Raw genomic sequence first — 24,576 nt, 5'->3', positions numbered from 1 at the left:
ACAGAGTGAATTCCAGGTCAGCCTGAACTAGAGTGAGACCCTACCTTGAAAAAACAAACAAACAAAAAAGTGACTAAAGTAAATTGTTTTAATATTGGGGGAAAGACATGAAAAGAAAATGACCAAATAGGACAGGACTTTTACTTGGCCGAGCCCCAACCGTGGCCCCTTTCAAGGACTGTCCCTAAAGTAAAGACAAAAAGCTGAGACCAGGAGACCACTGCCTCAGAGTGTTTCAGACATGTGGTGTTTTTATGGCTGGACTGTGAACCTGTAGCAAATAGCGGATTTATAGATTCATCTGGACTCTGGGCATGGGAGTAAATGCTTTCTACTGAATGGTAGAGCTGTCCAAATTATTTTAATTCCCTGCAAGAAGAATTGCTGGACAAGTCAACCTGGTATACATAGCAAGATGTGCCCCTCAACCTCTCAAATATCCTCTGCAAGATTGAAGATCTTTCTTTTTTTTAAACTGAGTCTAAGTCATCACTATCTTGCACAGGCTTGTTTTGCAATCAGTCTCACATGTACCACTGAGTCAAAATCTTTTATTATAATGCTAGTTTTCTTTTTCTTTGTGTTGGGAATGGAAATGCTTATTAGACAAGTGCATTAATGAGCCAAATCCCTAGCTAAGGGTCTTATGTCACTGCCAAAAAATAGTACCTTAAACTGATCATTAAAAAGTGTACTTTCATAGTTAAGACAAGACTGTTTTTGTTGTGGAAAAAGACTCTTTGTTGTAGAAGGGTTCCACCCATAGCATTTTGTACATTCAATAATGTGTACTCTTAGTTTAGATCCAATGCCAAAAATAAAACTACATGATATATACATCTTCCTCTTCCAAATATTCACAAAGAGAAAAAAAATTTCAGATGGTCAAAACAATACAGACTAAAATTCTGTAGCTCAATGGTAAACTGAAATTTACTTACATAACTTGTATGAACTAGACTTACTACATCTTCCTAAACTAGGAGGGGAATGTAGAAGTGTGTATTCATCTACTGGGATACTGACTCACCCGCAGCTACACTAATGGGTCTTACCAGTGATGGAAGCACTATCCACCAGTTGCTTCTGAGGTGCAGTCTCTCCTGGGCTCTCTGGATGGCAGCTGTGACTTTCGCAGATGTCCACTCGGTAATCACCTCCTAGTGCCTCTGAGAAGACACTGCACAGTTGGGAAGCTTTTATAGCAGGATCCGTAAAGCCACACCCCTTTTGGGTTTCTGTAGTACAGAGAATTTGCATGATTTAATTAAGTTTTTGAGATTAAGTCAGCGCCTTTTTAAACTCATCATCTAGTGGATACACCTTTAGGGTGGGTTTACCCCTTCCTGTGTTATTCTGGTGGGATGAGGCTAGGGTTACATCTCATACTCTCCATCACTGGTTAATCAAAAATACTCAGAGGGAAATTCTTGGGTGAGTTTCTGGAATGGAGTGAACACTGTCCCTTTCCTGTTGCAAAGATTGCTTGGAGGGGCTATGCCTCAACAGTCTACAAGGACAGTATAGAAGCTGCAGAGAGTCTGTATCTATGAAGGGTGCCTGCTATCCTTGGGAGATGCACACCTGGGACTGCCACCAAAGTCTGGGAGCATGGGTAGCCTCTCCAGATTTGGGTTCTGTGTGAGTGGCAGGACAGTCCCATGTTAAACTCTAGGATTTCAGCGACTACAAACAGGACTGGATTGGAAGCTATGGAGCCAAATCCTCCCCAGGAACTAGCCCTATGAATAATGACAGTTCATTCAACCGGTTTTTGGCAATTAAAACAGTCTCCAATAAATGTGAAGATCTCACATTTTTCATGAAAATGAGAACACTTCCAGAATTTAGCTGAAAGCTGAGCATTAAGGGAACCTCTATAACTCCTCCCTCCCTTCCTCCTCCTTTTTTTTTTTTTTTTTTTTTTTTTTTTTTTTTTTTTTTTTTTTTTAGGCAGACTCTCATTTTAGGCCAGGCTGACATGAAACTCGCTTAATAGCCCAGACGGGACTTGAACTCAGGGAGATTCTCCTACCTTAGGCTTATGAGGGATTAAAGTGATGAGCTACCATGCTCAGATAATCCTCTTTCCTTTCTACATATAGCTGTCAAAAAAATCCCTCATACTATTATTTTTACATCTGGGGCCAGCCACAGCTGCTGAGAGAAATGTTATAAACTACTGCCATCTTCATACCATTGCAAAAGGAAAAGACATGCCTGAATTTATAATTAAATCTAGCAAAAGCAGATCCATAAACAAATTTGAAAGGAAGTCATTTCAAATAGTTGAGGCAGAAATAAAATAGGGCTGGAGAGAGAGCTCAGAAGTTAAGGTGCTTGCCTATAAAGCTAATGACACAAGTTTGATTTCCCAGTGTCTATGTAAAGCCAGATGCTCAGTGGCTGTGTGTGTGGAGTTCTTTTGCAGGAGCCTGAGGCCCTGGAATACCCATTTTCTCTATGCCTCTCTCATCTCTGTCTCTCTCTCCCACACACACCCTGGGTGTGGTGGCACACACCTTTAATCCCAGCACTTGGGAGGCTAAGGTGGGAAGATTGCTGTGAGTTTAAGTTTGAGATTAAGTCAATACCTTTCTAAACTCCTCAAGTAAGTTTATGTCTCAGTGGACACACCCTTAGGGTTGGTTTGCCAGCCTGAGACTAATAGCTTTTATGATCAACACAGTGCTTACTGTGCCTATCTAGGCTTTGACATCAAGAAGCAAAAACCATCCTGGATAGTAAAAAACTGTTTGTGCAATTTGGGCAGATCCAATAAACAAAGCCAAGAATGGCATGCTTACATGTCAGACATTTTAAGACACTGACCACCCTTGAAATAGAAATTGAGAAGCGCACATGTAAAACAGGGAGTGTTCAGAAAATACCAAGTGTGCAGTCGTCCGTTGGTTGTTCTACCTACTCTCCTCTTAGTGACCAAGACCCATCAATTGGCTGGCAATTCTTTATGTCTTATTTATGTGAAAATAATTTTTATGGAAGAGTGGAAGAATTATCTTTATAGACTACATAAAAATGAATATCAGTGATATTTATTTGGTGTTGATATACAGAAAGTTGTAGAAAAAGAAAACATAGGCTAATGATGCCATTCCCAATACAGAGATGTTCTGTGGAAACTGAGGAGAGGCTGCCAGGTCTTACTGCTCTGCTACTTCCTTAATTGACTGATGACTGATTGAAGTGTTGGGAGAAGGAATTCAAACTACTAGGCCTGCCTCAGGTGGTTCAGTAGGAATAAAGAAGGAAGTTGGAGAGATTTTTGAGAGCGACAGCAAAGCAGGTGGTCTGCGCGAAAACCAGTGCCTGATATCACAGCTGTTCTTAAGGCTTGAGGGACTTCCTACTCTGATCACAAACCAGCTGTGTGAAGTTGCATTAGGTGCAATGGTAAAACAACATTTGAAAATGTCATCAGATGTTTGTTAAGAATGCCAGGGTCCTCTTAAGTGCAGGGATGGCCTTAATTATCCAAGGAAGTGGATTCTAAGAACTTTGAAGTGTTTTGAATTCAAAAAAGAAAACTGAAGTTTTTTCTACCTTACTCTAACTCTAGCCCGGGCAGCTGTCAAGAATCGACAGTGTGTTACTTGAGCAATCATCTTCTCAGCAGTACTAGATTTTGTATGTTGACTTTGAGCAGTATTGCTTCATCAGGAGCACTTGGTCCAAAGCTGACCATATTGGACAGTCCACTTGCCAATCAGGATGGAGCAGATGTGAGGATAACTACTAAAAAGTAATTGATAAAATTTCAAATGATGGGCTGTTATCACACTGATGTCTCAATCAATGTATTTGAAAAAGTGCTTTGGTTTTGTTCTGTAGCTATAAAAAGTTTATGAGATTTGGGGATGGAGACATAGCTCAGTGGTTAAAAGCTCTTGCTTGCAAAGCCTGACAGCCTGGGTTCAATTCCCTAGCACTCAAGTAATGCCAGACGCACATGTGTCTGGAGTTTGTTTGCAGTGGCAAGAGGCTCTAGTACCTTCATTCCCCCTCTCTCTGCTTGCAAATAAATACAATATATTTAAAAAATATATATTTAAATAATGTGGGTTTTAATGATCAACCTTTAGAAGATAAACTAGAGATCACAGCAAAATAGTTAGATCAGAAACAACACACTTGAATAGCAAATTACTGTGTCCAAAGAGTTACACACTGTACACATGTGTGACAATGCAGACAACTGACTCTACAATGGGCTCAGAACCTAATCTCAAAGACCAACTGGAAAGTACTATACTTTGGCACCCTGGAATGTGAGCTTAACAACAAAATCTTCAATGTGCTGGTGAGTTGGCTTACAGGTTAAGGTGTTTGCTCGATTCCCCAGTACCCACATAAGCCAGATGTACAAGGTGGCCCATGAATCTGGAGTTATTTTAAAGTGGCTAGAGGCTTAGCATACCCATTTTCTCTCTCTATCTGCCTCTTCCTCTTCCTCCTTCCCTCTTTCTCTCAAATAAATACATAAATAAAATAACATTAGAAATCCTGCCAAAATTTTGTACTAATACATTAAAAAATGAGTCTAAGTATGATAGTGCATACCTATAATCTTAGCACTTAAGACTTTACTTTTTACATTTATTATTATTTATTATCATCAATAACAAGATGTTTGGTATGGATACATCATGCGTTGGTACCCTCTTTTCCCTCGTACCTGCCCCCATTCCGTTGGGGATGCTCCTCAGTAGGGTTGCAGGTATTCACCATGCGGTTGTATTTTATGCATTGTGGGAACAGTAGTCAGTTATTTTTGGGGGGAGGAAATGCCTCTGTGCATAATGTTAAGACTCTGTCTCTAAAGAAATAAAAACAAATGGACTTTAGGGGATGATATTGTATATACGTAAGTGGACAAACAGATTATTGGGGGTTCAATGGTCAGGAGAAGAGACTGAGTAAAAGAAGGGTGGGGGAGGGTTAATCAGAATTAAACATATTGTGAATAAGCCATATGAAAACCTACTTTTTTGGATAATGGCACACCCAGAAGCCATAGACTGTTATAAGAAAAATTTCATTACCAGGGATGGGATACTTTCCAGTGAGTTGTTGGCCAGGGAGGTAAAACATTATAGGTTATTGCCAAAGCTCTTGGTTTCCCACCAGAAAGACCCTACTGCTGAAGACTCCACATGCCTGGGCTGCAAGGTCACTGAGAAATCAAGTGGCTAAACTGAAAACCTCCTCCCATAGACCAGCTGACAGAAAGCTGGAAAGAAAAAAAAAAAACTACAATGCATACAGCCTTGTGGGAGAAAGACATCATCAGCAGTGAAAACAGTGGACACTCCAAGCCTCAAGTTTGGCCAGCCAGGCCAAATGACTGAATGAGTTGCAACAGTGGTGCGTCTGTTATGGGAAAATCAACTGCTCTGTAATTGGACTGGAGGCCCACTTTATTGGAGGGAATACATGCCTGGTACTGAAAATCTAATCAAAGCCTATGGAGGGGAGTCCATGAGCCTTAGGAGTGCAATGCTTGTTCTTGTCTGGCTAAATGCATATATTACACCACCAAATTGCCCATTAAGCACTTAATGTTCATACCCATATGTTAATGCTACTCTCACTTTTTAGAGAAGCTTCTCTTTTCAGATGGTGCTGACCACTAGGATGACCCAAAAGGCACCATAGTACTTGCTGAGAAGAAGTGACAGAGGAATGTTCAGCAGTGAAACATCTCTATCACACCCTCCAAGGCTCAGGGTCCATTGTGGAAGAGGTGGCAGAAAGAATATAAGAGCCAAAGGAAAGGTAGGACTCTTTACAATGCAATCATCCAGACAGAAATTGGTCTCGATATCCATGACCTCACAGTGCCGAGCACTACCTTCACAAGACCCTCATAATAGGAGGAAAAGATGATGTTATCAAAACAAAAGAGAGACTAATGGAGAGAGAGGGAGGTATATATATGATGGAGAGTGGATTTGTGAAGGGGAAAGTGGGGGAGGGGAGGGAATTATCATGGTATTGTTTGTAAGAATCAAAGCTGTCAATAAAAAAATTTTTAAAATCATGGTGAGAAACAGCTTAAACCATTAAACTGTAAAAAAGAAGAGAATATAAAGAGTTTGCATAGTAGCTTCAAAAGTGATCACAAAGACTGTTTTTATTTCTTCTTCCTTTTTTCTATTTTTCTTTTTTTTTTTCTATGCTAAACATTCAAACCCAGGGCTTCATGCATGCTCAGAAATGACCATACCTCTACCAGTGAGCCATATCGCTAATTTAGTTCTTTTTTAAAATTTTTATTAACATTTTCCATGATTATAAAAAATATCCCATGGTAATTCCCTCCCTCCTCCCCCACTTTCCCCTTTGAAATTCCATTCTCCATCATATTACCTCCCCATCTCAATCATTGTACTTACATATATATAATATCAACCTATTAAGTACCCTCCTCCCTTCCTTTCTCTTCCCTTTACCTAATTTAGTTCTTAAACTAAAAAGCTGAAAACACAAGGACTCATTGTGTGATTCTTCTAGAATATAGCTACAAAAGCTTTAAAAATGAAAACATGTCAAATATTTTATACCAATTTGTACTTAAATTACATAGTTATTGCCTTGGTCTATAGTAATTTTTTATCATACTTGGACATTAATAATAGTTATAATAGTTAAAAATAGTTCCCCTAGTGACATAATGCTCACTTGGTACCCATAAACTGGAGCCTTACATGTACACCACCATACATCAACAATGTAGTAGGTGTCCCTGAATGTTACTAGGTGAACCTGTAGCCCTCAACATGTTTCTAGATGAAGTAATCTCTTCAGCAAGGTCTTAGGGATCAACTTACGCAACTATTAAAAAGAAAACAGGGCTGGAGAGATGGCTTAGAGGTTAAGGAGCTTGCATGCACAGCATAAGGACCCAGGTTCAATTCTCCAGTGAGCCAGATGTACATTGTAAGCACATGCATTTGGAGTGTTTGCAAAGGCCTTGGAACACCTATACTTTCTTTCTCTTTTTTTCTGTCTCTCTCTACTTGCAAATAAATAAACAAAATATTTTTAAGAGAAAAGGGGGATGCTGGAGAGATGGCTCAGCAGTTAAGACTCTTGTCTTCAGAACCTAATGACCCTGGTTCAAATCCCCAGTACCCAGGTAATAAGCCAGATACACGAAGTGGCATATAAATCTGGAGTTTGTTTACAGTGGCTAGAGGCCCTGAAGTGCCCATTCTCTCTTTATGTATATCTCTGCTTACACACAATTAAATACAATATATTAAAAGACAAAAAGGGGGCTGGAAAGATGACTCAGCAGTTAAAAGTGCCCACTTGAAAAGCCTGCCAGCCTGGGTGATCTGTGCTGTGAGTGTGACACAGTTATATATAAATATAAACTAAGTCTAAGCTTAGTTCTTCTACTCTAGATTCTATTACCGTTCTCATCATTCACTATTATTGCAGAGAGTGATGGCCATGCCTATAATCCCAGAACTCACAAGCCCAGGCAAGAGGACCATGAGTTTGAGGCTGGTCTAGGCTACACAGTGATCCTGAAGCCAGCCTGGACTAGAGTAAGTCTCTTTCTCCCAAAAAGAAAAATATTAAAAAACAAATATTGACTAAGATACTTTATCACACTAGTAGGTCTTAAAAACTGTATGTGAGGTGCTGGAAAGATGGCTCAGAGGCTAAAGGTGCTTGTTTGTAAAGTTTACCAGACTGGTCCAGTTCCCAAGCTGACCCCTCCCCACACACATGCAAATAATAAAAATTAATAAAAAAAAGAAACCAGGGTGTCATTTGAGTTACTCTGTCAGACAGTCACTGTGAGGAACTGAAGGATATTAGTAAAAATATGTTGCTGCCAACTTTATGCAATTAGCCCTATTAAAATGTGCATCTTAGGGCTGGAGAGACAGCTCACCAGTTAAGGTACTTGCCTACAAACGACTGGCACTGGATTCCCCAGTAACCATGTAAAGCCATATGCACAAAGTAGTGTGTGCATCTGGAGCTCATTAGCAGGTGCTGGAGGTTCTGGCATAGCCATTCTGTCTGTCTGTCTCTTTGGTCTCTCCCTTTCTCTGTTTGAAAATAAATAAAAATACTCTTAAAAAGCTGAGTGTGGTGGCACACACCTTTAATTCCAGCACTTGGGAGGCAGAGGTAGGAGGATTGCTGAGAGTTTGAGGCCACCCTGAGACTACATAGTGAATACCAGGAGTGAGACCCTACCTCAAAAACAAAAAACAAAAAAAACAAAAAAAACAAAAATTAAAAACCAAAATGTGTACCTTGTATATGATTTAAACTTTGAACTCTATTCTAGATAATATTTTAAAATATTTTTATTAGAAAAAAAGACAGCAAAAATAGTTTTATTTATTTGCAAGGAAAGAGAGAGAAAGAATGAATGACTATGAACAGGCACGTCAGGGCCTCTTATCCTTCAGACACATATGCTACTTTTTACATTTGGCTTTATGTAGGCACTAGGGAATTTTAGAAGAAATTTAAATAAATTTATAAATACAAATTAAATAGAAATATAAATTTATATTTTAGAAGAAGCTTTCATTTTTATTCTGCTTGTTTCCTTTTGTTCAGTGCTAAGAATCGAACTCAGTGCTTCATATACACTAAGCAAGCACTGTACCAGAGCTATAACACCAGCTCTTAAGTCCTATGATTATCTGAGACAAATTATTTAGCAAATTAAACCTTCTACTAAAATATGTTAGGGACTGAAGAGATTGCTCAGTGGTTAAGGTGCTTGTCTGCAAAGCGCAGTGATCCTGGTTCAATTCCCCAGCACCCATGTAAAGCCAGATGCACAAAGTGGTACATGCAACCTGGAGTTTATTTGCAGCAGCTGGAGGCCTTCGTGCTCCCATTCTTTCTATCTCTCTGTTTCTTTCTCTCTCTCTCTCTGCTTTCAAATAAATAAATAAAAGTACTAAAAACATAAAATATGTTAGGGCTGGAGAGATGGCTTAGCAGTTAAGGCATTTGTCTGCAAAGCCTAAGGATACAGATTCAATTCCCCAGTGCCCACTTAAGCAGATTCACAAAGTGGCACATGCATCTGGAGTTCATTTGCACTGGCTAGAGGCCCTGGCACACCCATTCCCTCTTTCTCAAACAAGTAAATAAATAAAATAGTAAAAATATATTAAGGGCTGGAGAGATGACTTAGCAGTTAAGGAGCTTGCCTGTGAAGCCTAAGCCTAAGGTTTGATTCTCCAGGTCCCACGAAAGCCAGATGTACATGGTGGTGCATGCATCTGAGGTTTGTTTGCAGTGGCTAGAGGCCCTGGCATGCCATTTCTCATTCTCTCTCTTTCTCTCCATCACTGTCTCTCTAATAAATAAATAAAAATAAATCTTTAAAAAAATATTAAACCAAGCATGGCTGTAAATGCCTGTTATATCAGCACTTGGGAGGCTGAGAGATAGGAAGATTGCCAGGAGTTGGAGGCCAGCCTGGACTACATAGGCCCTGTCTCAGAATTAAAAATCACAGCAACAATAACAATAATATGTTAGTACAGAGGAGTTGCCCAAGGAAAATATCCATAACTGCTTTTAGGAAAGATAAACTTTACTAGTCAGGCATGGCTGCACATGTCTTTAATCCCTGCACTCAGGGGGCAGAGACTGAAGGATTGCCATGAGTTTGAGATCAGTCTGGGACTACAGATTGAGTTCCAGATCAGCCTGAGCTACAGTGAGACCCTATATCAAAACAAATAAACAAAACAATAAAGAAACGAAACAGGTTTCTTTTAAAATTTATGTATTTGCAAGGACAGAGAAAGAATGGGTGTGCCAGGGCCTTTCACCACTGCAAATGAACTCTAGATGAATGTGCCACTTTGTAAATTTAGCATTATGCAGGTACTGGGGAACTGACTCAGGCTACCAGGCTTTGCAAACAAGTGCATTTAACCTTTAAGCCATCTCTCCAGCCCTAAGCTTTCACTAAAGCTGAATCATATTTAAGAAACTGGGAAGTGGGCTCTAGAGAGATGGCCTGCAAAGCCTAAGGACCCAGGTTCGACTCCCTAGAACCCACATAAGCCAGATGCACAAGGTGGCACATGTATCTGAAGTTTGCAGTGGCTAGAGTCCCTGCCATGTCCACTCTCTCTCTCATAAATAAAAATAAAAATTTAAAAAAAGAAACTGGGGCAACAGAAAATGGCTCCTGAGGCCTTCACATTCTCAGTGCTTTTTGTGACAGCCTAGGAGAGGCAAATATTGCCCACAAGACAACAGTCCTCCATCCTCTGTAATTAGAGAAATGAACCTTTCAGTGTATAAGATAAAGCTATTTGACTTAATAATCATATAAATTATAGTCTCAGATGATCGTGTTATGTCTGGACTTATATTGCATTTTAATGTATTCATTTATTTAAAAAATTTTTTTATTTAGTTATATGAGAGAAAGAGAGAATAGGCATGGCAGGACCTCAAGCCACTGTAAATGAACCCCAGATGCATGCACTACCATGTGCATCTGGCTTATGTGGGACCTGGAGAATCAAACCTGGGTCCTTAGGCTTCACAGGCATGCGCCTTAACTGCTATGCCATCTCTCTAGCTTGCATTATAATGTATTTAAAGAAATGAGTACTATTTATATTAACCATTTTGACCTGTCAAGGTGTTTTTATTCTATTTTTGGAAATTTGTAGTTTTGATCACCTCTTCTTTTCATAAAATACTGTATTAGTCCATTATACAGACAACATTATGGCCCCTTCACCTGCACACACACATACTACTGATACCACTATAGGCGAGCAAGGCCCTGCAAGGCCTCCCTGTGAGTCTGTCTGCTTTCTTTGTGATGCTGGTGGTCTCTGTTGATGTGGTGGTTGCCTAATCTCTGTGTGTTGTTGCACATGTATTTTCTTTTTTTTTAAATTTTTGCTTATCTTTATTTATTAATTTGATAGTGACAGAGAGAGAGAGGCAGATAGGGAGAGAAGAGAGAGAATGGGCGTGCCAGGGCCTCTAGCCACTGCAAACAAACTCCAGACGTGTGCGCCCCCTTGTGCATCTGGCTAATGTGGGTCCTGGGGAACTAAGCCTCGAACCAGGGTCCTTAGGCTTCATGGGCAAGCGCTTAACCGCTAAGCCATCTCTCCAGCCCACATGTATTTTCTTGATGAAGTTTTCCCATGAAGGGAGGTGAAGTTTAAAAATGAGATCATATGGGCTTCAGTGGCCACTGTTATGAATCTGTACTTGTTTTTGAGTTTAATGGGAGGTTTTGGAGGGCTTAAATAATATGATCTGATTGCTGCTTTAGGAAGAACATTGCATTAAGTCAAAGACGGACTATGTAAGAGAGCGTAGAGGAGAAGAATCAAATGAAGAGGCTTTGCAGAAGTCTAAAGGAGAGATTTAGTTAACATGAGAAGATTCTGGCAAAGATGTTCTGAGTACAGAATCCCTAGAGCCTTCTGAAGGTGTGGATGTGAGATGTGTAAGAAAATGGGGTGCACAGGGGCAAAGATGAGATCATCTCAAAGCCAACAAGGCCACCATTAATACCAATGGAAAGGGTCTGATGACCCCAAGGATGAAAGGGAAACAAAGAGGACAATCAGGCAGAAGCAAACTAAAGAAAGCACGTGGTAGGACAAGGTCTGCCTTTCCCTTCTGACCTTTGTGGTCAAAGGGGGAACAAGAAGTGGACATGGCCAGTTAGCTGGTTTTTAGGAAGTGGCCTTGTCAAATGAAAATACATGTCAGAAAAAGGGACTTTCAGTGAAAGAGTCTAGAGGATTTAGTCACAAGTGACACTGAGGAAAACAGGGGCTTTGGCTGAAACGAAGGCTAAGAGAATAAGGGCACGGGAAGATGAAGCACCAGAGCGCCCTGGCTCTGGTGAACACCGTCATGGGCAACGGGTTAAATGCTGTTCATCATACAGGATGAGAAAGGCTAAGGAGGAAAACCTGGGTTAAAGGCCAAATTTATCTAACTTACCAATATGTGGGTTCCAATGGTAATGCCAGCCTGACAGGAGCCAAGGCAGGAGTCCTCCCATCTGTTTTACATTTTAACTAGGTGGCTGTTTCCTAATTTCTACATTATTGTTGAGTAGAGTAATTGTGACATCAGAAGGACACCATCCAGTCATGGTTTCTGCTTTGACTTTAAATTTCTTCTCATTTTTCTCACTACCTTTGTCTCACCTCTCCTTGGCTCCAAAGGTTTCTGTATACTGATCACTGTACTGATATTAAAACAGCTCATTTTGTATTTGAAATGATAACTGGGTCCAGAATTTTAGAAATGTTCAACTGGATTCTCATGAATGACAATTACTATGATACCAACCATTCATTTTTTAAGAAAGTGGACACTGCTGTCTGAATGACCATACTATGTGGGCCTGGTATCACTTCTGTAGTAATGTCACCTTGTAACATCATAATGGCTTCATGTCTATGTCTAGATAGTAAGCATCTAGGACAAGGCAACATCTTAAAGTATGGAACAGAGATATAGCCTCTTGCGAGAGTGTGGATGTGACAAATATCTAGCCACTTTCTCATCAAACTAAACATTATTCCTTCTTCATTAACCCTGAATTATTGGAATATTTAGTAAGGAATTTATATATGTTGATTTTCTTAGATATGTTAAACCATTTTTTCTTTTTTTAAAAATTTTTTATTGTTCATTATTTATTTATTTATTTGAGAGAGACAGAAACAGAGAGAAAGAGGGGGGGGTAATGAATGGGCGTGCCAGGGCCTCCAACCACTGCAAACAAACCCCAGATGCGTGCACCCCCTTGTGCATGTGGCTAACGTGGGTGCTGGGGAATGGAGCTTCCAACCTGGGTCCTTAGGCTTCTTAGGCAAGCACTTAACCGCTAAATCATCTCTCCAGCCCTCTTCATCCTTCTTTCATTCGGTTTTTTTTTTTTTTTTTTTTTTGAGATTCAGTATTAGTTCAGGCTAGCCTGCAACTTACTATGTAGTTCAGACTGGCATTAAACTGGAGAAAATCCTCCTGCCCCAGCCCCAAGTGCTGGGATTAAAGGCATATGCAAACACACCCAACTTTGTCACACTCTTTTCAAAAGCATGACCGTAACCCAGCTGAAGGGATTCTGACTTGACAACTGCAAGGTTGCTCTTTCCATATGAAAACAGGGGGAAAATGTTCCATATAAGAGAATTTTAACTTGATGACTGGGAAAAGAATGGTTTTGTCATTTTACAGATCTACTGACTCATGAGCAGGTTGAAAAGTTTTCTTGAGAGATTTGTTTTCTAATGGAAAATGTTTCTAATATACACATTAAGCATTGAAGGAAAAATTTTAAATGTTTAACATAAATCAATTATGCTGCTTTGTTACATACTGGCAGGCGTGGGGGTACATGCCTTTAATCCCAGCACTCAGAAGGCAGAGGTGGGAAGATGACCATGAGTTCGAGGCCACCCTGAGACTACAGAGTGAATTCCAGGTCAGCCTGGGCTAGACTGAAACCTTACCTTGAAAAACCAAAAGAAAGCAAAAAAGCAAAAAAAAAAAAAAAAAAAAAAAAAAAAAGAGAGAGAGACTAAAGACTTGCTAAACCAGCCACGTGGACTTCGCAAAATGGGTATCAAAGGCACAGACTGCAGATGCTGCCTGACAGAGCACTGGCGATCACTGTAGCAGAGGAATCGCTTTTTCTTGGAACTTCTTACATTTCATCACTAGGTTTGTCACTCCACTATAGGCCTTGAAAAGGCAAGGATTCTGTCCTCAGAAGTTTGTAGTGGGTCATGCTATAGTTTCTCAACAAACACTAATTAAATTCATAATAAAATTTTAACTTCAGATGGAAGATTAATCAAATTGGCAAATTATGCTAAATGATGCATAAATTTCTTCTATTAACCAAACTTTAATTAGCTACCAAAATCAAAACTGAGATGAATAGGAAAATAAAATTTTGTACATGTCATTTTAATCATTTAATCTAACAAACTTTGCAGAGATAATTTTGATGTGTCAATAGATAAAGCGAAGAGTCTAGAAATCAACAAAGTATATAATCAGTCCTCATGTGCCACATGAGGAACACTTAATCTTGTTTGTAAGGAGAATCTTGTCCCAACCGTTAAGACACTGGATAGCTACTGCTATTTCAAACATCTTTTTTTTTTTTTTGAGGCAGGGTCTCATTCTGGCCCAGACTGACCTGGAACTCACTCTGTAGTCCAGGCTGGCTTCAAACTCATAATAATCCTCCTACCTCAGACTCCCAAGTACTGGGATTATAGGCACTAGTCACCATCCCTAATTTCAAACCCTGAATTCTTCATCTGCATAGCATAAAATAATTCTGGCTGCTCGTGCTCAGTGTGTGTGTGTTTTAAATATTTCATTTATTTACGAATTTACATATTTATTTATTTGACAGAGAAAGAAAGACACAGAAAGAGAGAGGGAGGGAGAGCGCAAGTGCGCCAGGGCCTCCAGCCACTGCAAACGAACTGCAGACATGCATCTGGCTAACGTGCGTCCTGGGGAATCAAACCTGGGTCCTTTGGCTTTGCAGGCAAATGCCTTAACTGCTAAGCCATTCCTCCAGCCCCTGTGTGTGTGTGTGTGTGTGTGTGTGTGTGTGTGTGTGTGTGTGTGTGTGTTTTAAAGCCCTGTTTTGGACAGTTACTTCACTGGTTATTGTGCTATTTAAATAATTTCTTCTGGTTTTCTACATACTGCTGTATTGACATTTGAGGAAATTTATTTCACCACAAAAATAACTTTGAAAAAGGAGTACATTTCTATAGTACAACGCCCCCAAAACAAAAAAAAAAACACAAAAAACAGGTGGGCTGGAGCAATGGCTCAGTGGTTAAGGCACTTGTCTGCAAAGCTTAATGACCCTGGCTGGAGTCCCTGGCATGGCCTGCCCATTCCCTATTTTCTGTCTCACTCTGCTTGCAAATAAATAAATAAAAATATTAAAAAAAAAACAACAACACAGGCATTCGTTGTGGAAGGTCCAAGGGACTGAGGTGGAAGCACTGAAGTTACTCTGGACTTTCACAATATGCAATTATTTCAGTAAAGGTATTTATTTCAAAGGAATTCTACAAAAGTTTCAAGATAAAACTCAAGGGGGGCTGGAGAAATGGCTTAGCGGTTAAGGCATTTGTCTGCGAAGGCTACGGACCCTGGTTTAATTCCCCAGGACCCATGTAAGTCAGATGCACAAGGGGGCGCTTGTGTCTGGAGTTCCTTTGCAGTGGCTGGAGGCCTTGAAGTTCCCATTCTCTCTCTCTCTCAAATAAATAAAACATTAAAAAATACCCCCCCAAACTAAACAACTCAAGGGCGAGACTGAAGTAGTAGCTCACGCCTTTAATCCCAGCACTCAAATCCAGTCTGGGACTACAGAATGAGTTCCAGGTCAGCCTGGGCTAGAGTGAGACCCTACCTTGGTGGGGGTGGGGTCTGGGGTGGGGAAACAAGTTTATCACAGTCATTACAAACACCCAAGAAAAGCTCGCTTGGAAACTTCTAGCAACTTGTTGGAAGCAAAGGGGCTTTATCCAGACCTGCCCACAATAAGGATTAGGCTAGCCACAACCTGAGAGGTACCCTCACCTTGAAAGTCTACTTAGTAACTTTGATTGCGTTGCAAAAGCATTTCTGGTTAGAGATGAGAAGTCAATTATAAATTTTTCTGGTTAGACAAGAGAAGTCAATTATAAATTTTTGTTTTTTGAGGCAGGGTCCCACTCTAGCCCAGGCTGACCTGGAATTTACTTTGTAGACTCAGGGTTTCCTTGAACTCACAACAAGCCTCCTATCTCTGCCTCCTCAGTGCTGGGATTGAAGGCGTGCGCCACCATGCCCGGCTCAACTATAAATTTTATAAATGGAGATAAACGCATTATAAGTCTAATATTAGTATAAAGACAGCAATGACATTTAAGAACCTACCGTCGGGGTGGGAGACGGCTCCGCGGGTGGTCTTGCACGCTTGCAGACGAGCTCGGTTCGCCTCGCGCTCCTCGCGGCACGCGGAGCGGCGCACGCGGCTGCAATCCCGGAGGGCGGGGCGGGAGATCCGGAAACTCGTGCGCGGGAAGAGCAGCGAGCGCAAACCCGAGGTGGCCTCTGACCTCCGCTTGCGCGCGCACCCCCGCCCCCCCCGCCCCTCCCCCGCCCCCTGCAAGGAACTCACAACTAAGTAGTAAAGACAGGAACATTATTTTTTAATATTTTATTTATTTGAGACACACACGGTGGGGGGACGGGGGAGAGAAGCAAATAGGGAGTAATGGGCACGGCCAGGGCTTCCTGCCACTGCAAATGAACTTCCAGATTTAGGCGCCACTTTGTGCATCCGGCTTTACTTGAGTACTAGGGAATTGAACTCAGGCAGTCAGACTTTGCAAGCAAGAGCCTTTAACTGATGAGCCATCTCTCCAGCCTGTTGGGGTCGAGGAGGAGAGTTAAAGAAAATAACCTACTGTAATAGTGCAAGGCTGTTTAGGTGGTTAATTTTATTTATTTAAATCTACAACAGTCCAGAGTGCTGAGGGAGGGGATAAGGTTTCATCCCACAGGGATGATGCTGGGTCGAGGCTTGTTACAGAGCAGCGGGGACACAGTCCTCGACCTGACCAGGTGACATCTGGGACGGAATGCCCTTCAGTGTGTCTTGCAGTCCCCCCTCGCTGGCTCTTGGGATGCGGGTAGTCACTTCAGGAAACCATCAGGACGCTTGGCTGGGCGCCGGCTGGCTCCCCGGCTCGGGCTCCCTCCGCCCGGTGCCCGCCCGCGCTCAGCCTCGCTCTCCGCCCTCGGCTCCCAGGCCTGCGGCGGCGGCGGCGGCGGCCCGGGGCGCGGGGCGGCATGGCGAGGACCCGGGGCCCTCCTGGACCGCGGGCCTGCGCGGCGGCGGCGCTGGCGGCCTTCCTGGCGGGCGCCGCGGTGGGTAAGTGCGCCGGGAAGCCCGGAGGCCCAAATGGCAGGCATTCTGTGGCCGAAATTCAAGCATCTTGAATACCCATTGAGCTTAGGGAAGGGTCATAGGCTGCTGGAAAGACCACTTACGGATGTCACTAAGGGGATGAAAAAAAGACGATTTTATCTCCAAGTAAGGTTAACATGGCACAACGATCTTTTACTCGCCTATTTTTGTGGTGCACCATGCGTGCCAGGAACTATTTACAGACGAACTCCCAGAAGGATAGAGGGGCCTTGCCTTATGGGTGCATAACGGGAGAATTCAAACTGCTCCTCTCAAGTAAAACTTGTGTCGCCAAACCGAAGTTATGTATCAGAGTTTAAAAGTTTTCTGCATTTCACATATTTTACAAGACTACCAGTGTAAAGACAGTTGTTCAGGCTGGCTTGTCCTCGTTCTTTGGTGTTTAACAGTGTAAAAAATCGTGTGTTTGTGTTGCGTGTCTGTGCATCTTTAATTCCCCTCTCAGGCTGGTTTATTAAGCCTCTCAAAGAAACAACCACGTCATCTCGCGAACATCAAAGCATGCAGCAGAAACTGTTATCTGAAATGAAAGCTGAAAACATTAGATCATTTCTTCGGTAAGTTTGTTTTGCATGTTTTACCCTAAAATACTATTCAAATATTGTATAAAACATGAAAACTTGGGCAATTTGTGTGTGAAATTATATATTGCTCATCAGTTTATGGTTGTTCAAAATATCTCTTTTTTGGGGGGGGGGTTCGAAGGAGGGTCTCTCTGTAGCCCAGGCTGACCTGGAATTCACTATGGAGTCTCAGGGTGGCCTCGAACTCACGGCAATCCTCCCACCTCTGCCTCCTGAGTGCTGGGATTAAAGGCGTGCGCCACCACGCCCGGCCAAAATATCTCTTTAACGCGCTTAGGGTGACATCCCCAGCTATTACTGAAGAGTTTTCCTTCCCTGGAAGGCCATCGTCCAGAACAGTGGATGGCTTGCAGAGCTGTTTCATCTCCCTGTAACTGTGGACTGCAACTGAATGTCACTCTTTGTTCCTTGTGCATGCACCTAATCAGCAGCCTGGATTTAATCAGCAATTTCTTCTATTTATTTATTTCTACACACTGCATTCTGTTAGGAAGCATTATGAGGTTGCCAAGTCAATGGTTTAATAAAGGTCAGCATTTCAGATTGTGTTTGCCACAAGCTTAAACCTTTGTCCCACTTTGCAAATATAAATTCGTTATTTACAAATAGAACAAAATGAAAGCAGAAAGGATCAGTAAAACCCTCCAGCTCCAAAGCATGAGAAAGTAATAATATCCAGGGGTGGGCTTATGAACTTCTTTTAAAAATATTTTCATTTACTTGAGAGAGAGAAAGAAGGAGAAAGAAAGGAGAGAGAGAGAAGAAAAAAAAAAAGGGCTCACCAGGGCCTCCAGCCACTGTAAACAAACTCCAGATGCATGCACCACCTTGTGCATCTGGCTTATGTGGTTATTGGGGAATTGAACATGGATTCCTTAGTTTTACAAGCAAGCACTTTAATCGTTAAGCTATTGCTCCAGCCCACCCCTTTTTTGAAAGAGTGCCTCATGTATACCAGCTTGACCTTGAACTCCCTATGTACCAGAAGATGACCTTGTACTCCTGATTCTCTTTCTTCTACCTCCTGTGTGCTGAAATTGCAGACGTGGGCCACTATGCCCAGCTCTTTATGAATAAGCACATGTATTGCTATGTTCAGACCTTTCAAAAGGTGCAATTAGGCGGGTGTGGTGTTGCACGTCTTTAATCCCAGCACTTGGGAGGGAGAGAGAGGTAGGTGGATCACCGTGAGTTCAAGGCCACCCGGAGACTACATAGTGAATTCCAGGTCAGCCTGGACTAGAGTGAAACCCTACCTCCAAAAAACCAAAAAAAAAAAAAAAAAAAAGATGCCATTAAATATTAGCTTTAGGGCTGGGAAGATGGAACAGTTAAAGGTGCTTGTTTGGAAGTCTGCTGGCTAGAGTTTGAGTCTCCAGCATTCATGTATAGCTAGATGCAAAGTGGCACATGCATATGTAATCCCAATGCACTTTGGGCAATGGGAGATGAGCCAGGAGAATCTGGAAGCTTGTGGGTAAGCAAAACTGGTGCATGCAGCAGCAAAGTAAGGAGAGACCTAGTCTCAAAGAAGGAAGACAGGACAAACTCCCCAAGATTGTCCTAAGATCTCCGCATGTAACCCGTGTGTGGTGGCACATGGCTTTCTTTAATCCCAGCACTCAGGAGGCAGTGGTAGGAGGGTTGCTATGAGTTTGAGGTCAGCCTGGGACTATAGAGTGAGTTCCAGGTTAGTCTGGGCTAGCATGAGACCCCACCTCAAAAAGAATTTCTTTTATTAAAAGAAACATGCAAGGGGGCTAGAGAGATGGTTAAAGACTCTTGCTTAAAAAGCCTAATGGCTCCAGGCTCAATTCCCCAGTATCCCTATAAGGCCAGACATGCAGTGGCACATGCCTCTTTTTTTTTTTTTGCAGTGGCAGGAGACCCTGGCATGCCCCTATACTTCTTCTTTTCTTTCTCTCTATATCATAAGTAATAAAAATGAAACATTCAAGAGAGAATATTGTTTCTAATTGTACTTTAAAAAAATCCTGAACATTACCAAGTTAAAATGTAATGCCCAACTTGAGAAGCAAATACGGTGCTCTGCTTTTTAAAACTTTATTCATTTAATTAATTTTTTTTTACTTCTGTGTTTCATTACAGCAGGTTCTCTAAAAGTTGAGAAAGAAAAACAAATTCATAGTAATTCTCCACATTATTTAAGAAAAACATTTATTTTTCTCTAATTGCAAGAATAGTACCTGTCCATTGTAGAAAGTAAAGCAATTAGGTAAATTAGAAATTAAATACATCCAATTTCACTGTTTTTCTCTACAAGTATAAAATAACTTCTGTTTAAAATCAGTTGTATTTTTAAGAGGATTATGTAAGTTATTAAACATCTGCAGCCTGAAATTTTCATTTAATTATGTAGAAAGGGAAAGCTTCCCAGAGCAGTTGATACTTGGAATCTTCCTGGATGAACAAGTCTGCAGGTGGGAGAGATAGAGGGAGATTCTGGTAGATGGGGCAATATTTGTGCCTGAGAGAATGCCTGAAAGGGTTGAAGAGGAGAGAGGAGGAAATGAGAATGCTCAGTGCCACAGGACAAAATCTGTGAGGAGGGTGAGGCTGAAAGGTAGAAGGGTGTGCTGGAGGTCAAGGGCTGAGTAGGTTTGTGAGGGGAATGACAGGGAGCCAGGCTGAAAGGTAGATGGGTGTGCTGGAGGTAAAGAGCTTCAGATGGATGTTGGAGTGAGAATGTTATGATGCAGAATATAAGGAGTTGTTGAAGTAGTTTAAGCAACTATTTAATAAGATCACATGACTTATTGAGAAATGCCACTGTTTCTAAAGATTAGAAGGTTGTAATGTGAGATACTAGCCTCAACGTTGTTTAGGTGTGAAAATGTAAATAAATGTAAATAAAAAAATTCAGTTTCTTTACTTGCAAAATGAATATGGAGGGCAAAGGATTGTGAGGACTGAGTGAGATAACAGGGACAACTGCCAGTAAGGCACTTAGCATCTAGTAAGTTTTCAATGAAAATTTGTCTTCATTGCCGTGTGTTCTTTTGGTTATTTGATAATTAACTTGAAAACTGTTTTAAAAGTATTTATTATTGCTCTACTGATATAAGTGGGACTTTTAAAAACTGCTTTTAAAATTTTTTTAAAATTTATTTTATTTTATTCTTATTTTTTAAAATTAGTTTTCTATTCTTCACGTACAGGCAGTTTGGTACCATTATTTGGCTCATCCGTGACCTACCCCCTCAATATTGGCCCCTCCTTGTTGAGGTATATGGGTTGTGCATTGTGGAGTTAGCCCACAGTTATTGGTACGATAAATGTCTCTGCATATCATGACCCAACATGTGGTCCTGACATTCTTTCTGCCCCCTCTTCCACAAAATTTCCCTGAGCCATGCTGGGTTCATTTTTGGTCTGCTTCAGTGATGAGGTGTTGGGGGCCTCTGCTGCTCTGGCTCTCTGATTTGGTAGGAGTTGATTTGTCTCTGTGTTGGTCTCCTTCCCCCTTGTGCTAGTATCCAGTTCATCAGGAAAACAGCACTCTTGCTTGTTTCGCCGATTTTCCTTATTTTCAGCCGGGGCCCTTTTGAGGTATGATGGGGTGGCTCTCTCCTTAGGATCTACATCTATCTGAAAAAGAGAATCAGATTCTCCAACAGAGAGTAAGTTAGCACCAGGACAAATGAGATAACCCTTACTTTTTTTTATAGAGAGTTTAATAGGTGTAGGCCCTCTTGTAGCCCATGATTGATGGTAGCTTGATATTGGAGAGTGGTCTTATGTTTGAATGTGGTTCTGACTTGTTTCCCAGCTCCAGCTATGGGTCTCATACCACCGAGGGGATCAGTTAGCCAAATCAAGAGCAGTTGGTTCCCCACCATGGCTGTGTGCCATTATTGCACTTATGTGGGCATCACAACAGGTTATTTGCTGCTAAGTAGGTTGGACCATGAATTGCTTGGACAGATATTAGTTGTTTCCCCCAGTCGCCCATGTAGCAACTTCTGGCACTAGACGCACTGACTGTCTGAGGACTGACTCTCTCCTGGCTTCCAGTCATGCCGTTCCATTTTACGTGTCAGGCTGCATATGGTGTCTTCAGCAATAGAGACTTACCACCAACCTTTGGTGGGTCATCAAGTACTCTGACAGAAATCTGTCATTCTTTTAGAAAACCTTGTAGGTTTCTCTGATCAAAAGCTCATTGTGGGTGATAGCCCCATGCTGGTACTGGGAGTTACAGGTCAGTGTCCCCTAAGAAAATGAGGAAAAAAGGTAACTAATATATAGAAGTTAGAGAGGAGAGAGAGAGAGGGAGGGAGAGGGGGAGGGGAAGGGAGAAGGAGGGAAGGAAGATGTAGAGGATTTAGGTTAGACTTGATCCTACCCTCTCCAGTGTCTTGTGGTTCAGGTGTTTCCTGTAAGGGCCTGGTGAAGGTTCAGCCATTTGGTCTGCCTTTTAGGAAGTAGAATTTTATGGTACCATTGCCGATTGGGTCTAGACTAGTGTTTCCCACCCCTTCAATGCCCTCCCCTCCCATTCCATCCCTCCTAGTGTCTAGTCCATGAGATGCTTGCTGGGTGTGTAAGGTGTCTTGGGTAGATTCAGTTTAGGTGCTGTAGATGAGTGAGACTATGTGGCTATTTTTTTCTGTGATTGTTTTTCAAAATTTATTTTATTTTTTTGAGAGAGAGAAAGTGAGAGGGAGGGAGGGGGAGAATGGGCATGCCAGGGCCTTCGGCTGCTGCAAATGAACTCCAGATGCATGTTCTGCCTTGTGCATGTGGCTTATGTGGATCCTGGGGAATTGAACCTGGGTCCTTTGACTTTGCAGGGAAGTGCCTTAATTGCTAAGCCATTCCTCCAGCCCAAGTGGGACTTTTTTTGTTTATTTTTATTTATTTATTTGAGAGTGACAGAGAGAGAGAGAGAATGGGCACGCCAGGGCCTCCAGCCACTGCAAATGAACTTCAGATGCATGCCCCACCTTGTGTATCTGCCTCACATGGGTTCTGGGGAATCGAGCCTCAAACTGGGGTCCTTAGGCTCCACAGGCAAGTGCTTAACTGCTAAGCCACCTCTCCAGTCCCCCGTGTGGGACTTTTAAATAATAGTCATCTAAAGCAAAATAAATCTCAGCAAGACTTGTGTTTATAAGATTATCTGTCACCAAAACAGCTCAATTGATCTACTCTTCCTGGGTCACATACAAGAGCTAAGCACTAGGAAATTTAATAACAATCTCAAAGAGATATAATTATAATTATGTATATATATTATAATTATAAACAATAGAAAAATCTAAACTGAACGTGGACATGCCCAACTGCCCCTGGTAACAATTAAGATTTTTTTTTTCTCTCAAAAAATGCCCTCTCTTTACTTGTAAATAGTAAGGAGCTGCACCATTACTAAATAGGTGTGACATTTTTCCAGGTGTCTTCTCATGCTTGATAACTTCTGCTATCATACTTACCTTGAAATATGTTCATTTCAGAAGGAGGATAGTATGAATACTGCAGTTGTGCACAATTAGTCAAAATTGGCTTATCTAGAAGTTGGCATCTCTGCTGAGCTTCCTCTATCTCTGACAGAGAATTGACATCTTACTGCCTGAAGAATGAGCCTTGCCTCTGGGTAACTCTTAGGGATGTCATTAGGACTTACTCAAACTTTTAACTCCTACTTTTTTCTCTCACTTTAGTTCTTTTACAAAACTACCCCATCTGGCAGGAACAGAACAAAATTTACTGCTTGCCAAGAAAATCCAAAAACAATGGAAGAACTTTGGACTAGATTCAGCCAACTTGGTTCATTATGATGTTCTCCTGTCTTACCCAAATGAAACAAATGCCAATTATGTATCCATTGTGGATGAACAAGGAGCTGAGGTGATCTGGTATTATTGAGACTTTTCATCTTTTATAATGCCCCGCTTGGACCTTTTTTTTTATTAAGATAGTCTCTCTCACTTTGGTAGACCAGGCTAGCCTTGAACTTGGGGTGATCCTTCTACCCCTACCTCCTCCGTGCAGGTATTACAGTCATGTGCCACCACCCACAGATCATCCCTTGATTTATTGTGAATTGGGATGTAGGGTCAAGTCAAAATAGAAATTTGTTAATAGTGTGGTAGAATTCACATACTTTAGAAAAGTTAATACATTGCAAACTTCTCAGTGTTTACTTGTGTTAGGCATGTTATGAGGTCCTCAAGTGAAAGTTAGCTTACTGTTTTTTTTTTTTTTTCTTAACGTCAGACAGACAATGGTATATAACATTTAAAATACCAGGGTAATGCTATGAAGAGAGGATTAAAGTTAATTATCTACACAGTAATGGGTCATTCAGCTTAGACTGGAAGTCAGAGAAGTTTTCCTTAAAGAGTTGATATGTTTGTCACAAAAGAGAATAATGGTTTAACCACATGAAAAAGTAAAGTAAGAGAGTTCTAGGCAGAGGAAAACACTGGTAAAGCTTGAAGGCATATAGTGGCTTAATATTGTTGCTAGAACCTAAAGAGCTTATTTATTTCAGTAGTGTGAATAACAAGCTGGGCTACATGAAGTGACCAACCAGTAGATGTGCTCTTGAGATGGTCATAGGAAGGCTGAGTTCTAGCCTAAGCAGCTCAGACTTGCCAGTTCTTGGGACCTACTGATAAATTCAGGCAAGAGAAGAGTTTGAGTACAGAACATTTAGATGGACTTAGACTAGGCAATCTACATAGCACTTCTAAACTCGACAAGGAGTTCAAGTTACAATCTTAAGATAACAGTTCAGGTCAAAGATGAAATCCTGAATTAGGATATTAGGAATGAGGGAGAATGCATTTATTTATTATTCAATTATTTATTTGAGAGAGAGAGGGAGGGAGAGAATGGGTATGCTGGGGCCTGCAGCTGCTGCAGATGAGCTCCAGATGCATGCTCCTTGTGCATCTGGTTTATGTGGGTTCTGGGGGATTGAACCTG

The 24,576-nt window shown here is 41.4% G+C and overlaps 1 protein-coding gene across 2 annotated transcripts in view; it reads left to right on the top strand.

Annotated features, from left to right (window-relative positions):
- Positions 1-16,949: 16,949 nt before the first annotated feature.
- Positions 16,950-24,576, top strand: part of Naalad2 (N-acetylated alpha-linked acidic dipeptidase 2) — a 44,626-nt gene continuing 36,999 nt past the window's right edge. For both annotated transcript variants that reach the window (XM_045145798.1, XM_004661885.3), the window contains exons 1-3: positions 16,950-16,981; positions 17,484-17,595; positions 23,307-23,493. In XM_045145798.1, the coding sequence (XP_045001733.1) occupies positions 17,540-17,595; positions 23,307-23,493 (243 nt within the window). In that variant the 5' untranslated portion in view covers positions 16,950-16,981; positions 17,484-17,539. The remainder of the gene's footprint in view (positions 16,982-17,483; positions 17,596-23,306; positions 23,494-24,576) is intronic.

This window comes from Jaculus jaculus, chromosome 3 (assembly GCF_020740685.1).
Source record: "Jaculus jaculus isolate mJacJac1 chromosome 3, mJacJac1.mat.Y.cur, whole genome shotgun sequence".
Lineage (NCBI taxonomy): Eukaryota > Metazoa > Chordata > Mammalia > Rodentia > Dipodidae > Jaculus > Jaculus jaculus.
Note: the sequence above shows the minus strand (reverse complement) of the source record. Positions and strands in the feature narration are given on the sequence as shown.